The 17578-nt window shown below is 39.1% G+C and overlaps 1 protein-coding gene and 1 pseudogene across 1 annotated transcript; both read left to right on the top strand.

The window, feature by feature from the left end:
• Window positions 1-1655: 1655 nt before the first annotated feature.
• LOC143348217 (histone-lysine N-methyltransferase SETMAR pseudogene) lies at window positions 1656-2684 on the top strand (annotated as a pseudogene).
• A 10820-nt stretch (window positions 2685-13504) lies between these two features.
• On the top strand, window positions 13505-17578 carry LOC143348208 (uncharacterized). The gene is given in 7 exon segments (XM_076778190.1): window positions 13505-13571; window positions 14247-14376; window positions 14378-14640; window positions 14806-15008; window positions 15010-15055; window positions 16012-16241; window positions 17414-17578. Coding segments are annotated over 7 exon segments (1104 nt in total).

Raw genomic sequence — 17578 nt, 5'->3', positions numbered from 1 at the left:
TCTCCACCGTTTGCGAAGTAACCTCCCGCTATTTTCTCTTCCCCCCGATACGTGACTATGACTTAGTCAATAGTTTTCCTGAACTGGGACTCGCAGTATAGGGACCCCCAGTTGAATGCTACCTTGCCGTGGTCTGCGGGCATGGTCGACCGCTAAAAGCATTTGCACCTAGTTAGCTTAGCCGCTCGCGAAGTGTGAAGTGATCGTTTTTAAAAAGTGCAGCCGATAAGTTACCATCAGTTGGTAAAACAGGAAATTCCAGAACGTGCAAATGACGCCCAACACCGAGTTGCGGAGATGCAGGCTGGAACGTGTTCCTACGTGAGATTGCTAACAAAGCCTGGTGCTTTATTTCGGCCCAATGGGAGATTATTTCGGGGCATTCCACGCTAGTCCAGTGCAGGCTTTATTTTCCTGTCACGCCAGATCGGGACGCGACGGTATATCAAACTGGTCCGAGGCTCGTGGGAGTCATTCCTCGGAGGTTTGTCATAAAGCTGCGACCAAGTATTCGGTATGCGCAGCGGACTTTGTCATATGCCAGTCCCCGAAAGATATGACCATTCAACTTGCCCCTCAAGATTCACCGAGAGGTGTCCGAAGATCCTGGCTATTGAGGCGATTCATACCTGCTGGCAGCACCGCTGCAGCAAGTGCAAGGAAGAACAGCAGGAGCGTGATGAGTCACCCAACTCTATTCTGACTGGCATGCATAAGGCGGAGGGGCCATCCGCGACGAGACTTTAGGCTTGCCTTGAGTCTCGCCGCACTCCTCCCCTCCAAACCAATTTTATTTGTCACGGACTAAAGTCTCGCCGTAATTATATTAATAATTATGCTATTATTATTAATATATGCCAGCATCAGTTCATGAATTACTAATACATGGGGCGAAAATCATACAAAAATGTGATGTTGCTAATAGGGCAACTTTCAGAGGAGTTACCCAGGAAATGCGTCACAAGGATTTCAAACGCATCAGATATAGTAATACACGGAAAAATACAAGATTGTGCACAAATGAAGATATATTACATCGACTACACACATATCGAGTATTAGAATAAAATCATGCCGTAAAAAAGTTAGGCCATTAGAAGCAGAAGCTTTAGAATTAATAACTATTTAACATAAAAAGTGATAAAGTATCACTTGAAATTAAAAACCATAGCTGCAGCTGCATATTAGGCAATAGCTTTAAATAATCGAAGGAAACAGAGAAAAAATCAAGATGATGGAGAAGACATTTATTTGTTGAAGGTGAAGAATCTCAAAAAGAATTTTTCCGTAAGATGGTTGCTGATGATGAAGCTTTATTTAAAAACTTTACACGAATGAGTAGAGAAGATTTTGAATACTTGCTGAATGGCCACGACCATTGGTCGCCGTCCGAATACATGGCCATCCGGGCAGTGTATTTTTTGACACGGGTGCGAAGATCAGTGTCGCAAGCAAAGGCCTACACAAAATATTGGGTTGTCCGGAAAGTTCGTGCCGATTTTCGGTAGGTAGCGCGAGAGACCTGACTGAATATATCACAATTATTGAAAACAAATGACATGTGTACATATTCTAAAAGAGATAGCTTCAGTCATATTTGGAAAAAAGTTCAGTTACGATTCGTTCATTTTTATCAGTTTTGTACGCCTTAGAATATGGTGGCAAATAAAGTGCATTATAGGCATTTAATGCTTTTCTTTTTCCGAAAGGGCAAAAATGCCACGCAAGCGGCAAATAAGATATGCGCTGTTTATGGCGAAGATACTGTAGCCGAAAGAACTGTGCGAAAGTGGTTTGCTCGGTTTAAAGCTGGAAATTTCGACCTGGAAGATCAAGAACGCCCAGGTAGTCCGTCCACCACAGACGAAGATATGATTAGAACAGAAATCGAGAACAACCCACGCTCGACATTACGTCAATTAGCAGGAACGCTAAATCAATCAAAATCAACCATACACGATCATACCGTGAAGCTTGGTTATGTAAACCGCCTTGATGTATGGGTTCCGCACGATCTAACGGAGAAAAATCTGTTGGACCGCATCTCCATTTGCGACTTGCTTTACAAGCGCAACGAGGAGACGCCATTTCTAAAGCAATTAGTGACGGGTGATGAGAAGTGGATAATTTATAAAAATGTTCAGCGTAAAAGGTCCTGGGAAAAGCGTGATGAACCACTTTTAGTCACCCCAAAAGCCGGTCTTCATCCGAAGAAGGTAATGCTCTGTATCTGGTGGGATTGGAAAGGAGTCTTATATTATGAGCTTTTACCAAATAATGAAACGATAGATTCGGAAAAGTATTGTTCTCAACTTGATAAATTGAAGACGGCAATTGAACAAAAACGTCCAGAAATTGCGAATCGGAAGAGCGTCGTGTTTCATCACGACAATGCGCGACCGCATGTGTCTTTAGCTACCCGCCAAAAGTTGTTGGAGTTTGGCTGGGATGTCTTACCGCACCCTCCATACAGTCCTAACATAGCACCTTTCGACTACCATTTGTTCCGCTCCTTGCAAAATTCGCTTGACGGAAAAAATTTCAATTCATTAGAGGACTGCAAACAGCACCTGGAGAAGTTTTTCAATAACAAACCAAGAACATTTTACGAGAGGGGGATAATGAAACTATCCAGTAGATGGCAAAAGGTTATCGAACAAAATGGTGCATACATAATTGAATAAACTAAATTGTCAGTCTAATTTTTTTCGATTTTAATTTACCCTAAAAATCGGCGGGAACTTTCCGAACAACCCATAATTACGATCTCTTGCAATATGGTTTCGATTTAATCATTACTTAATTATAATAATCGTTTATGTACTTTAATGGATCTTTATTTCGTTTCTGTCTCTTATTGGAATTCGAAATCAAGAAATTCCTTTTCGAAATACAAGAAATAATAAGCATGTTAAAACATGTCAAGACGTGTCGGCGTTTCGCGACCAACGAAGTAAGTATTTCTAACCTTTTGATATTTCCTCATTATTATCAATTATTGTTATTTAAATAACGCGTTAATTGACGGATTTGAGAACCGTTTAGAGAAATATTGAATTTAACGTGAATTATAACTGAGAATCATAAATTTCTCGTACGGTATTGTTTTTCGTGTACGCGACATTCCAGAGATTCTCTGATGCGTAGATCGGTACACGGAACGATACAGGTTAGAAAAACCATACACGAGTTTTGCCTGCTCTCAGTCACGTGATTGACCCAACACGTTTACTTGGGATCGATCATCGAAGATCCATAAACAGAGAGGGTAGCGGAATATTGAAATTAAGAAGAGATAGACATCGAAGAGCAGGGATAGCGCCGCGAGGGGGTGATTTCCCCTCTCGTGGCCGCGACTGCGGATGTCTGTTTGCTTCTTAGCATCGACACTTGACAGCTGGTCCCCGCAGCGAGCAAATCGACAAACGATTCCGCTCCGCAACGAAACCAGATTCTCCGAAAAATGATTCTAAGAACACTCGAACCTTTCGTTGAGAATGTTAAATTACTGCTCATAATTAATTAAATCGGTGAAGCATTTTATCAGCCGCGATTATTGACTGTACAATCTTGCCGAATAGCACGTGACGCTCGAGCTACGCTGTCGTGTGAGGGAATGGAGAAAAATTCGGTTCCCGCTTGGCGAGATTTCAATCTAAATTTAAAAGAAAATCCTCGTTTCTCGTGTGTCGAAACTCCAGTCCCAGCCAAGGGCTACGGCCCAATCAGTACTGACGACTCCACGGACTGCTGCATTTGACGCGGTCGTGCGAGGCTGGCAATATCACGGACTGCTGCATTTGACGCGGTCGTGAGGCTGACTTTCCAACGTCTCGCTGCAACCAGCGGTCGTCGGAAGTCCAATTTCGGCCAGTGGCTACGGCCTACTCAATACTGATTTCTCCACGGACTGCTGCATTTGACGCGGTCGTGTGAGGCTGATTTTCTTCACGTGACGTTTGGGTTACACGGTCGTGTAAGAATATTTGTCGCACGGATTGCTGCACTTGACGCGGTCGTGCGACAAGTTGAATTGTCCGCACGGTTTTGTATAACACCCCTAGGGTGGTCTCTGACCGATACCCTACGTGGGCTCGTCGTTTCTCCAGTCGGAGCTAAGAAATTCCGGACTTCCTAGCTCTCGACCTGCTCGAGCAACGCTCCTCGACCGCCAGTGAGTACGTTACCCTATGCGTAGTGCAACGCATAATGAGTACCGTGGTGTATACTCCTTTAAACGTAAGACGCTACGTGCGCCGTTAAGGGCTACACCACACCGCGTCTTGTACGCAGAAAATGGTGAGAAACTGCGGTTTGGACAACATTTGGAGCCTTACAACCTCCGCCTGTTGTCCTTTCCTGCGGCATTCAACCATCGCGAAAAAAGCGGAGAATTGAGAAATGAAATCTCTTCATCCGTACAACGATAGAACGGTTCTCGATTTATAAGAACGTTCATATATACAGTCCACTAAGCATAGCTCAGTTCGAGCAGTATCTGTAATCCCCGCTCTTGAGTGCGACCAACACAGACAGGCGCGTGCGAGATAAAGCGAGACGGGCAACGCGACAAGCGTTACTAGGTATTTAAACCCAGCCTTGTCTTTCCTTGTTACAGAACAACACATCGCGAGCTGGGCCGATAGCAGCCGGCAGGTTTTTCCCCCCAGACGTCTGGCCAACGTCTAGGCGGTTTTTTTCCTTTTTTTCTTTTATTAAAGGATAAAATAAAAGTTAAATTAAATTATACAAATTTAAGTGCATCGATTTTTTAATACTTTTTCCCAGAGTCCTTTCCCTCGTAATCCGGACCCCTGTTAGACCAGAATAATCCCATAAGGGTGGTTAGGTCTTTAAACAATTGTATAATTATAATTTAATTTGTATTTTATTTCTGTTACAGTCTCTAATTGAAATTCGACGCCATGGAAAGTTTTATTGGCACGTAAACGACGCCATGATAGATGGCAGACAACCCGACTTTCGAAGGGAGTATTGGTAATGTTTAAACAATTACAACAAAGAGTAAGATATATATTCATATTTATTCGGTGCAAGCATGATATATAATTTTATAATCAATTAGTGTTTAGATGTGTTAAACAGAATGATAACTTCCGCTTCCAGATTCGAACATTCGCAGGTTAACGGAGCATTCGGACGCTCCCCGCTGCTTCTTTGGTTTTGCTCGCGTGGCGCGGTGGTGGCGTGCGGTTTTACGCGGCTTGCGGTATAGGTGTGGCTATACAATCTGTTTGTATAGTGTGTTCAATCTTTAATTAAATAAACCATTTTTATTCATTCCAAATCACGTGCAATGCAATCCTTCTAACAGGTTATGGGCCCAGGACCCAATAGTGTATGAAAAGTAAACCGGGAAAAGTAAGTGTAGAAACCACGTGCGAAAAGTGAGGTTAGCGACGTACGCGTGAAAGTCAAGTCGAGATGAATGTTGGAAAGATTGAACAAATTCACAAACTGAACAGCACTAATTATGAAATACGGAAAGTGCAAATGAGGTCTGTTCTTAGATATAATGATTTATGGAAGTACATATGTAAATAAGGAAATTATAAAGCAAGAAGCGAATGCTGCCCAGTGGACTTCCATAGATGAAAAGCCATTGGACTTGATAAGGTTAAGTGTACAATCGAATCAACTAAATTATATAAAACGAGCTGAAACGTCTGCAGAGGCCTGGAATGCGCTTAAGGAGATAAAGTGACTCGCATTAATATTCGGACACCATGCTGTGTGCGAGATTATTGCTCTATATATTTGTTTACACTAGTGTTATTGAATTGTTTTTTTCGTAATATATTAAAACACTTATTGTAGTTAGTAGAAACATAAACTTTATTTATTTCACACACATAGTTTTTTGCAAAATACGTGATAAAGTCAAGAATGTCGAAATTTAACATCGCAAAAATATTCGGACACAACAGTTTATTGGCTGTAGTAAGTCGTTGGATCCAGTCGGTTATTTTGCTAGTGTACATTGTTTGTAAACATAACGTCTAGCGTGCATCCAAGAGTCAGTACTGTTATTGACTTCGTTAATAGTAGACGTATTATTAGTGAATATGGGACGAAAAGGCAAAAATACATCCTTTGAAATTCGACAACTGGTTATTTACCACAAAGAAAAGGGAAAATCATATCGAGAAATAGCCAAATTGCTAAATGTAAGCAAGAGTACTGTAGCAGATATTGTACACAGGTATATTCATGAAGATCGAATCGATTCAATTCGGCAAAAGGGACGTCCAAAATTATTAGATTCTCGCGAAGAACGCAAGATTGTTAGAAAAATAAAGAATGATCCTAAAAAAAGTGCTATAAAACTAGCTGCCGAATTATTCCAAAAATCTGGAAAGAAAGTGCATCCCGACACAGTGCGTCGGGTATTAAAAAACCATGGATACAACGGCAGGGTTCCACGAAGAAAACCATACATAAACGAAGTGAATCGTAAGAAACGATTAAATTTTGCTAAAGACTACGTTTCTAAAGGCCAAATATGGTGGAACAATGTAATATTTGCGGATGAAAGCAAATTTAATCTTTTTGGGTCAGATGGACGAAGAACGATATGACGTAAAGTCAACGAAGAATTGAAATTAAAAAATTTGAGAGCAACAGTGAAACACGGCGATGGCAGTGTAGTGGTGTGGGGTTGCATCTCAACTGCAGGTGTTGGTGAACTAGTTTTTATCGACGGCATTTTAGATAAGATGAAATATTTAGACTTATTGAAACAAAATTTAATCAAAAGTGCTGTTAATATGAACATACGCAATAGTTTTAAGTTTTATCAGGACAACGATCCTAAGCATAAATCGAGAATCGTTCAGGAATACTTACTATATAACTGTCCTAAAGTGTTACACCCTCCGCCTCAATCGCCAGATTTAAATCCTATTGAGAATTTATGGAATCAATTGGATCGTAAAATTCGAACAACACCCATAAAAACAATAAAAGAATTAAAAGAACGTTTATTACAAGAATGGAAATGTATAACACAGGAATATTTAAATAAAATTATAACAAATATGCCCAAACGATTACAGGAAGTAATAAGACAAAAGGGTCAAACTACAAAATATTAATACTGTTCAAAAAATATGTATATTTTATATAAAATTTATGTAAGTTATTCACTGTCCGAATATTTTTGCGATGTTAAATTTCGACATTCTTGACTTTATCACTTATTTTGCAAAAAATTATGTGTGTGAAATAAATAAAGTTTATGTTTCTACTAACTACAATAAGTGTTTTAATATATTACGAAAAAAACAATTCAATAACACTAGTGTAAACAAATATATAGAGCAATAATCTCGCACACAGCATGGTGTCCGAATATTAATGCGAGTCACTGTATATCAATCTAAAAGTTCTTCAAAAAGATCCTTTTAACAAGATGAATCATGAAGATGGTTAATGAACATTTTACCCTTTTCGATATATAATATCAAAGTATTTTCGATAGTGCGATACTTGAAAATAACGTCGGTAAAAGTTAACGATAAATTGGAATGGTTTATATTTAACTGTATTCCGATCGCGATTGAATATTTCCGAGTGTTATTTCTTTAATTGATTATTTACATTTCTGTCTTTATGAATTGTTATAATTGCAATTTCCATATATATTTTATTGCAAGTTTAAGAAACCCTAGAAACTGCGTAGTTGAAATATACATTCTGACATTCTGACATTCGATAAAATAAATATAATCATGCTTACAACTCTAACTATGAAACTTGAAGATATACTATTTATACATTGAATAATCACTTCAAAGTAATTACTTTCGCGGATATTTTATTGTCAAAATTCACACCGTTTGAGAATATTTCGCCTTCGAAGCATGTGACCTTTTATGGTTAGTCGCAACGAACTACACATATAACAGTTCTAAGTAAAGCAGTATTTCTGTGACGAACAGTAAATAAGAAGAGAAAAACAAAGAAAACTGATAGGAAAAGCACACGTGTGCTTGTTGTATTTCTTGTCTCCTGTCCCTTTCTTTTCAGCTTTTTCTTTCCAGAAAATTTGTTGGCCGCACGCAATGCGGCCGGTAACATCAGTGTTTGCTGCGTAGTAACAGATTGTTTTTCGGGGTCAAAGCGACCATGACTAAATTCTCGTTTACGTGGTAGGGAAACGCAAGAATAGAATCAGTGATTCTTAAGCAATTTCAAATTACTTCCAGAGCATTGGGGCTCTTCTTGCTTTATAAATCGCGAGAATAGAGTCATTTGTTCGTCGATCTTGATCTTCGGTCGCGGTAATCTAATTTAATATCTAATAAACTTGATTATTTTTTTAATTTGAAATTAAAACTTTTCGTTACCGGGATTAGAGTCAGTGCACCACTGACGAGAATTATTGGGCGGTGCTCCATGAGCGAACAATATAAGTATAAATTTATACTTTCAAATTTTTAATTAAAAATCTCTAGAATTTTAAAAATAAATTCTAATTGCTTTCTTGCATCCTTCTTACAATCTCATCGTAAGATGAAATTGTAACAACAAGAAATCGCGAGCAACGAGAAATTCGACAGTATTAAAATCAAATAAAGGTGTAAAAATAGTATTAATATTATCTTTTATTAATACTATCAATCTCTGATATCTAAATTTTATTAAATATTTTAAATCTGTTATCACCTTGTTCAAATAATTTATTACTAGTTTTGATAATATATTTTGGGATGGATTTTTTAAGAATGAAAGAAGCGATCAAGAAGTCTAACGAGCGATACGATAGACAGAGAGAGACGAGCGTGATTCAATTCTTATTATCTTATATTCCTTCCACCTGTAATAAACTAACATTTAATATTCTTTTTAGCTTTTTCTTTCCAGAAAATTTGTTGGCCGCACGCAATGCGGCCGGTAGCTTCAGTGTTTGCTGCGTAGTAACAAATTGTTTTTCGGGGTCAAAGCGACCATGACTAAATTCTCGTTTACGTGGTAGGCAAACGCAAGAATAGAATCAGTGATTCTTAAGCAATTTCAAATTACTTCCAGAGCATTGGGGCTCTTCTTGCTTTATAAATCGCGGGAATAAAGTCATTTGTTTGTCGATCTTGATCTTCGGTCGCGGTAATCTAATTTAATATCTAATAAACTTGATTATTTTTTTAATTTGAAATTAAAACTTTTCGTTACCGGGCTTAGAGTCAGTGCATCACTGAAGAGAATTATTGGGTGGTGCTCCACGAGCGAACAATATAAGTATAAATTTATACTTTCAAATTTTTAATTAAAAATCTCTAGAATTTTAAAAATAAATTCTAATTGCTTTCTTGCATTCTTCTTACAATCTCATCGTAAGATGAAATTGTAACAACAAGAAATCGCGAGCAACGAGAAATTCGACAGTATTAAAATCAAATAAAGGTGTAAAAATAGTATTAATATTATCTTTTATTAATACTATCAATCTCTGATATCTAAATTTTATTAAATATTTTAAATCTGTTATCACCTTGTTCAAATAATTTATTACTAGTTTTGATAATATATTTTGGGATGGATTTTTTAAGAATGAAAGAAGCGATCAAGAAGTCTAACGAGCGATACGATAGACAGAGAGAGACGAGCGTGATTCAATTCTTATTATCTTATATTCCTTCCACCTGTAATAAACTAACATTTAATATTCTTTTTAGCTTTTTCTTTCCAGAAAATTTGTTGGCCGCACGCAATGCGGCCGGTAGCTTCAGTGTTTGCTGCGTAGTAACAAATTGTTTTTCGGGGTCAAAGCGACCATGACTAAATTCTCGTTTACGTGGTAGGCAAACGCAAGAATAGAATCAGTGATTCTTAAGCAATTTCAAATTACTTCCAGAGCATTGGGGCTCTTCTTGCTTTATAAATCGCGGGAATAAAGTCATTTGTTTGTCGATCTTGATCTTCGGTCGCGGTAATCTAATTTAATATCTAATAAACTTGATTATTTTTTTAATTTGAAATTAAAACTTTTCGTTACCGGGCTTAGAGTCAGTGCATCACTGAAGAGAATTATTGGGTGGTGCTCCACGAGCGAACAATATAAGTATAAATTTATACTTTCAAATTTTTAATTAAAATTCTCTATAGTTTTAACAATAGATTCAAATTGTTTTCTTACAATTTTTTTACAGTCTATGAACCTGGAAACCAGCAGGACCATGCTGACTTCGCTGATGACTTCAAGTGATCAACATCGTCATCCGAGCATTTACATTCTACGATTGAGCAAGTCGCATGAATTTATGTTCCTCTGGTCCCAAATCACGTTGTAGGATGAAAGATCCGAATCAACACGGGTGACCAGTTGTATACTTGATATTTTTAACGAGCCAAGTGACTACGGGTATTTTCAATACTAGCTGGATTGCCTGAAAGCTATGAAAGCTTAAATATGTCACTGGCTAGTTTACCAGATGACCAATTCAATTCTGCGGAGATTATAAAAGTGTTGCTGGCAGAATATGACAGACGACTCTCTAGACATGCAGATGATGTCGATGAACATAAAGAGGCATTGCATACAACAAAAAGATTTAACGAACGACCAAATAAAGATGTAGAAAGAAACAAAGGTAAGCAATTTACATGCTTTAACTGTAATAAAATAGGTCATTTTGCTAAAGATTGTCGCATGCATATAAACAAGGGACGTAAGACATCCCACACAAGAAACAAAGTGAATGCTGCATTTTTGCTGTCATTGAATACTGTAGCCCTAGATGATACATGGCTTCTTGACAGCGGTTGTACATATCATGTGAGCAACAGAAGAGATTGATTCACGTCATTTAAAGAATTAAATATTGAGATGGTGAATACAGCAACAGATCCACAAAAGCAAAGTGGGGCAATGTTACATGCTAATGGTGTTGGCAAGGTAATATTGAAAATGTATGTTAGAAATTCAGTACGAAGAATAATTCCAGACAATGTATACTATGTTCCACATATCAGAAAGAACCTCTTGTCAGTCTCACAAACAGAAAAGAGGGGATATGAGTTACTGCTTAAAGATGGTACAATAAAGGTAAGAGATGTACATATTAGGTGTGCAAATAAATTCGGTGCCTTTTTATTTAATCCATCGTAACTTTGGTTTGAATTTAAATGTCTTCCCGCTCTTGGTGGCGTCTTAAAGTGTGTACCTTCACCTTAAAAAGGACCTCGTTGAGTGCTACAGTGCCATTGACCAAGCCAACAAATCAGTCATAAACAGCATGGCCTGCGACAAGCATCATTTGCGACACTGCATTCTCTTCGCATTTCAAATGAAGAAAACGGCTGCTGATGCCACTCACATGCTCTGTGAAACGCTGGGTGAAGACATTGTGGCATACAAAACGTGCAAGAAGTGGTATCAAAGATTTAAAAGTGGGAATTTCAGTTTAGAAGATCAAGAACACACCGGTGCACCGAAAAAATTTGAAGACGAAGAGTTGGAACAAGTACTCGCCGAAAACCCAACGCAAACGCAAGAAGAACTGGCGAAATTGATTGGCGCCACAAGGCAATCGATATCTCTTCGTTTGAAGAAGTTGGGAAAAATTCAGAAACTGGGGCGTTGGGTCCCCCACGAATTAAGCGAAGAAAATAAGAGACGCAGAATAGATCCGGCGGCATCTTTGCTTTCATGCTTCAAAAGGAAGATTTTCTTACATAAGATAATAGCAGGTGCCGAAAAATGGGTCCTACATGACAATCCAAAACGACAGAAATCATGGGTTAGTCCCGGGAAACCTTCCACATCGATGGCCACCAAATCCAGTATCCACACTAAAAAAGTTATGCTTTCAATTTGGTGGGATTTTAAGGGCGTGATACATTATGAACTGCTTGAACCTGGCAAAACAATTACTGCAGATTATTACCAGCAGCAATTAATGAATCTACACGATAAATTGGAGAGAAAACGGCCTTTTACAGGCCAAGGAACCAGACACGTGATCCTGCAACATGACAACGCTCGGCCATACGTTGCACAAGGAACGAGAGACACAATCTATGCGTTGGTATGGGAAATCATGCAACATGCGGCATATTTTCCAGACCTGGCCCCGACAGATTATCATCTGTTCAGGACCCTCCAACACTCTTTGTCCGGCGAACACTTCAATTCTGTCGAAGAACTGAAAAAATGTATTGACGACTTCATCGCCAGCCACCAGCGTCCTTCTTCCGGGAAAAAGTAGAGGAAAACAACGGGGAGTACTTTGAGATATAATCTTGTACATTCTTTTTCTAAATAAAAGTTGAAAACCACTAAAAAAGGCATCGAATTTATTTGCACACCTAATACGTTACGTATATAGGTGACGGTGAGAGTAAAACTTTTCATGGGATTTTGAAAGCTGAGTCATATGGAACAGAATGTCCAGTGAGTAAAATGGAATATGTTGGGCACGTAGAAAAAAGGATGGGGCGCGTCTCCGAACTGCTAAAAAAGCCAATAAAGGGATTGGCGGCAAGGGATATGGCAAATTGACTGATAAGTCATAAGGGGTTACGTGACTCTAAAATTTTGAAAAATTCGATATTTTGTTTTTTGGGTTAAATAATAGTTTTAAGACAATCGATCACCGGTCGATGCCGGATGTCGCGAACCGCGAGCTGTCGGTGGGGAGAGCCCCTGGAGCCTCTCTGGAGCGCGAAATCGCGAGCAACGAGAAATTCGACAGTATTAAAATCAAATAAGGGTGTAAAAATAGTATTAATATTATCCTTTATTAATACTATCAATCTCTGATATTTAAATTTTATTAAATATTTTAAATCTGTTATCACCTTGTTCAAATAATTTATTACTAGTTTTGATAATATATTTTGGGATGGATTTTTTAAGAATGAAAGAAGCGATCAAGAAGTCTAACGAGCGATACGATAGACAGAGAGAGACGAACGTGATTTAATTCTTATTATCTTCTATTCCTTCCACCTGTAATAAACTAACATTTAATATTCTGTTCAGCTTTTTCTTTCCAGAAAATTTGTTGGCCGCACGCAATGCGGCCGGTAGCTTCAGTGTTTGCTGCGTAGTAACAAATTGTTTTTCGGGGTCAAAGCGACCATGACTAAATTCTCGTTTACGTGGTAGGGAAACGCAAGAATAGAATCAGTGATTCTTAAGCAATTTCAAATTACTTCCAGAGCATTGGGGCTCTTCTTGCTTTATAAATCGCGAGAATAGAGTCATTTGTTTGTCGATCTTGATCTTCGGTCCCGGTAATCTAATTTGATATCTAATAAACTTGATTATTTTTTTAATTTGAAATTAAAACTTTTCGTTACCGGGCTTAGAGTCAGTGCATTACTGAAGAGAATTATTGGGTAGTGCTCCATGAGCGAACAATATAAGTATAAATTTATACTTTCAAATTTTTAATTAAAAATCTCTATAGTTTTAACAATAGATTCAAATTGTTTTCTTACAATTTTTTTACAGTCTGTGAACCTGGAAACCAGCAGGACCATGCTGACTTCGCTGATGATTTTAAATGGTCAACATCGTTATCCGAGCATTTATATTCTACGATTGGGTAAGTCACATGAATTTATGTTCCTCTGGTCCCAAATCACGTTGTAGGATGAAAGATCCGAATCAACATGGGTGACCAGTAGTACACTTGATATTTTTAACGAGTCAAGTAACCACGGGTATTTTCAATACCCGTGAGTAGTAACACAAATTGTCATATTTTTTTAGTACAGGTTAGGGTCGTCTTGCACTCGTGTTTTTTGAAGTTATAAATAAACATTACATAATTTGATTATTATACAATTTTTACAAAAATATATAAAACAATTTTTATAAAATATATGAAATATTTTTATTAACTTTACATGAATTATAGATTGAATAGAAGATAAATTGATATAATGTGAAAACATTATATTAATCGTATGATGGTGTAGAATATTGTTAGGAAAAGTCAATGCATACTGTGTGTGTGAGATGTGTGAATGGGACTTCAGTGAGCACCGCTATGTTGTATGATTTTAGTTCGGATGTTTTGTCGTTGGCTCACTTGGTCACGCTGTATCCTACGAGTAACCTCGTCTACCACATGTTTACTGATACTATTGTAATATATATATATATATACAATGTGCGCCGTTAGAATCCGGACAGAATTGAATTTGAAGTTCCCACCATATTAGAATTCATAGGTTGGTGCTAATTGGCTCTGAAGTTAGTTAAATATGTCAATAAGGATTCTATAACCTTAAAATGACAGAGCTCGTCATGCCAAGCGCGGAATACAATAGAAGAGCGGCGATTATAGAAAGCCTTTGCGCTGGGAGGACGCCGGTCGAAATTATAAAGTTCTTCGGGTACCCCGAAGAGATACGCAGCCTCAGAGAGTTTCGAGAAGGGTTCTCCTTCTCCGGCGAAAAAAGTGCAGGTTAGGGAAAAATCGACAAGGACTCCAGAAATCATTCAAAGGGTTCAAGACATGATTTTGGAAGATCCGGGGACTTCACTTCGAAAATTGGCCTCCGTCTTGGGGGTGAGTGAAACGGTCGTCCGTCAAATCGCTCAAGAGGATCTTAGATATGTCTCCTACGTTCTCAAAGTCCGTCAGATGCTGTCCGAGGCCGCCAAGCTTAAAAGACTTGCCCGTTGTAATTTGCTTCTGTGTTCATTAAAACACGAAGCTGCTGGCCACATTAGGTTTTTTTCTGATGAAAAAATTTTCACTGTGGATGCCAAAGTGAACCAGAGGAACGACCGTTGGCTTGCCCATAATCCCGAGGATGTCCCTGTTGTGGGCAAAACTAAATTTCCAGCCAGTGTTCACGTTTTGAGCGTCGTCTCAAGTGAGGGCGATGTCATACCGCCGCACTTCTTCCAAAAAGGTGAAAGAGTGACAAAGGAGGTTTATTTGGAGGTCCTGAAGACAGTAAAAAAGCCATGGATGGAGACCATGGCTTCTAGAAGGTCGCATTTACTTCAACAAGATGGCGCACCAGCTCACACGAGTCATCTTGTTCAAAATTGGCACCCTGATAATGTCGACATGTTTTGGTCGAGGGATTTCTGGCCTCCTAACAGTCCCGACCTAAACCCATTGGACTACTATGTGTGGGACGTAATCGAGAGACACACTAACAAGTGCAGGCACCCCAACGTCAACTCCCTGCGAGCTGCTATCGAGTCAGAGTTCACGGCCATGAAACGCGACCGATTGAAGTCAGCGTGCTCACGCTTTAGAGCAAGAATCGAGTAGGTTATAGAGGTGCAGGGTGGCTATATAGAATAAAAGTTCTCAGCAAGGAGCCTTTAAATGAGGTATAACAGCATTTTTTGTATTTTTTTATATTGGCTTAAATAAACAACTTTTTACACACAACTTCTATTGTCCGGATTCTAACGGCGCACCCTGTATATAATAAACGTATACGTATATAGTTTTGCATCTTAGTTGCATTTACACAAGTGTCTGGCCTGTCATTATAAACCTTTCTCCCATACTGGTTTCTAACAAATATAAATGTAGGGAACCGTGCATTTAAAAAAGTATTAAATCGCGCATGAATTCTAGCCGAGCAGAGAATCGTTCGCTGGTCGACGCGAGCGAAGACGGTGACCGCCGAGAAAACCGTCAACACGCGGCGAGCGCACGGCCGAACAGCTGATGGGTGAATAACCCAGAAAGTGAGAAAAGACTAGGAGGAATAGTTGCGCAGCGAGTAAGGTGAGCCCACCGAAATTTAAAAAACAAGTAGAGGTCAACGGTTACATAGTGACTGCGCTCATCGACACCGAGAGTGACCTTTGTCTGATGCGTAAAGAATTGTACGTTAGATTGGACTCGCCTCCGTCAAGTTCTAACGAGGTTAGATTCCGGGGTATCGGGTCAAACGAAAACGTAACCTTAGGCGAATTCGAAGCGAAAGTAAGAGTAGACGGAAACGTACATCCCATCGTCATCCGAGTGATTCCCAACGAAATCATAGAGTACGAATTTTTACTAGGTGCAGACTTTTTAGATGCGGTAGACGTCAGGATGCGAGGGGGGAGCGTACAGATAAGTCCGTGGTCCGAGCAGTCCGCGGGAAGTAGTGACCTCCCGGAGATTTTTCAGATAAACATGTTCAAGGAAGCGACCGATCGAAGCGTGGACGTCGCCCACATACCGTGCGCGGAACACAAGAGGGAGATAGAAAAATTAATTCGCGAATATACACCGGTTAGAACGCGAAAGGTAGGAATAAAAATGTCAATCGTCCTTAAAGACAAGGACCCAGTTTACCAGAGAGCAAGGTGATTAGCACCAACAGAGCGCAAAAAGGTGAATAAACAAATTGAAGAATGGCTGAGCGAGAATATATTAGGTTGGCCAAAATGTTCGTGTGGGTTTTGTCAACGGTTGTCTTTATGTAGTCTGAAATGCAATTTATTTCAGCCCAAACCTTTAAAACAAAAGGTGGCTTAACAGTTAGAAGTTAACCTTGCATTTTAACCATAGCTTTCGAACAATTATTCTGATTTTCAAATTTTATATAGTATTAAAGATGGGCATGCAAAAGGAGCATTTCCGACACATAATGCTTTTTTACTTTAAAAAAGGAAGAAACGCAGCTGAAACGTGCAGAAAAATATGCAACGTATTCAGGGAAAGTGTCATAAAGAAACGTGCATGTCAAAAGTGGGTTGCGAGATGTCGGAATGGAGATTTTTCCCTTAACGACACACCACGCTCTGGCCGACCGCAGGAGATTGACGGTGATCAAATAAAGCGTTTAATCGATGCTAATCCACGTTATACAACACGAGATATTGCAGATATTCTTAAAATATCAAAGTCGAGCGTAGAAAATCATTTGCACCGACTTGGATACATCAGCCGACTGGACGTTTGGGTCGCGCACGAATTGAGCGAAGCAAATCTCGTTGCTCGAATTTCTGTGCGTAGTTCGCTTATGAAACGTGAAAAAAGCGACCCATTTCTTAAGCGAATGGTTACAAGGGACGAAAAGTGGATTGTCTATATATATTAAGCGCAAAAAGTCATGGAGAATGAATGCCGAACCACCACACACCATTTGAAAAGCAGGACTTCATCCAAAAAAAATCATGCTTTCGATGTGGTGGGATTATAAGGGTGTGCTATTCTATGAGCTGCTTGCAAGCAATATAACCATCACTTCGGATGTATACTGCAGCCAGCTTGACAAATTATCCAACGCGATTCATGAGAAACGGCCAGAACTGATAAATCGCAAAGGAATGGCCTTCCACCATGATAGTGCCCGACCGCATACATCTTTGTAGACTCGGCAAAAGTTAGAGGAGCTGAGCTAGGATGTTTTACCACATCCTCCAGATTCGCCAGATATTGCTCCGACAGATTTCCATATGTTTCGTTCATTACAGAATTCCTTAAGTGGAAAGAAATTTAATTCTGAGGAGGATATCAAGCAGCACCTGAACCATTTCTTTGCGGAGAAAGACGAGGAGTTTTACAAACGCGGGATTCTAAAATTACCTGAAAGATGGGAAAAGATTGTAAAACAAAATGGACAATACATTGTTCCATAA

Source organism: Colletes latitarsis, chromosome 11, assembly GCF_051014445.1.
Source record: "Colletes latitarsis isolate SP2378_abdomen chromosome 11, iyColLati1, whole genome shotgun sequence".
NCBI lineage: Eukaryota > Metazoa > Arthropoda > Insecta > Hymenoptera > Colletidae > Colletes > Colletes latitarsis.
The sequence above is the reverse complement of the archived record's forward strand: the minus strand, read 5'-3'. Positions and strand labels throughout refer to the sequence as shown.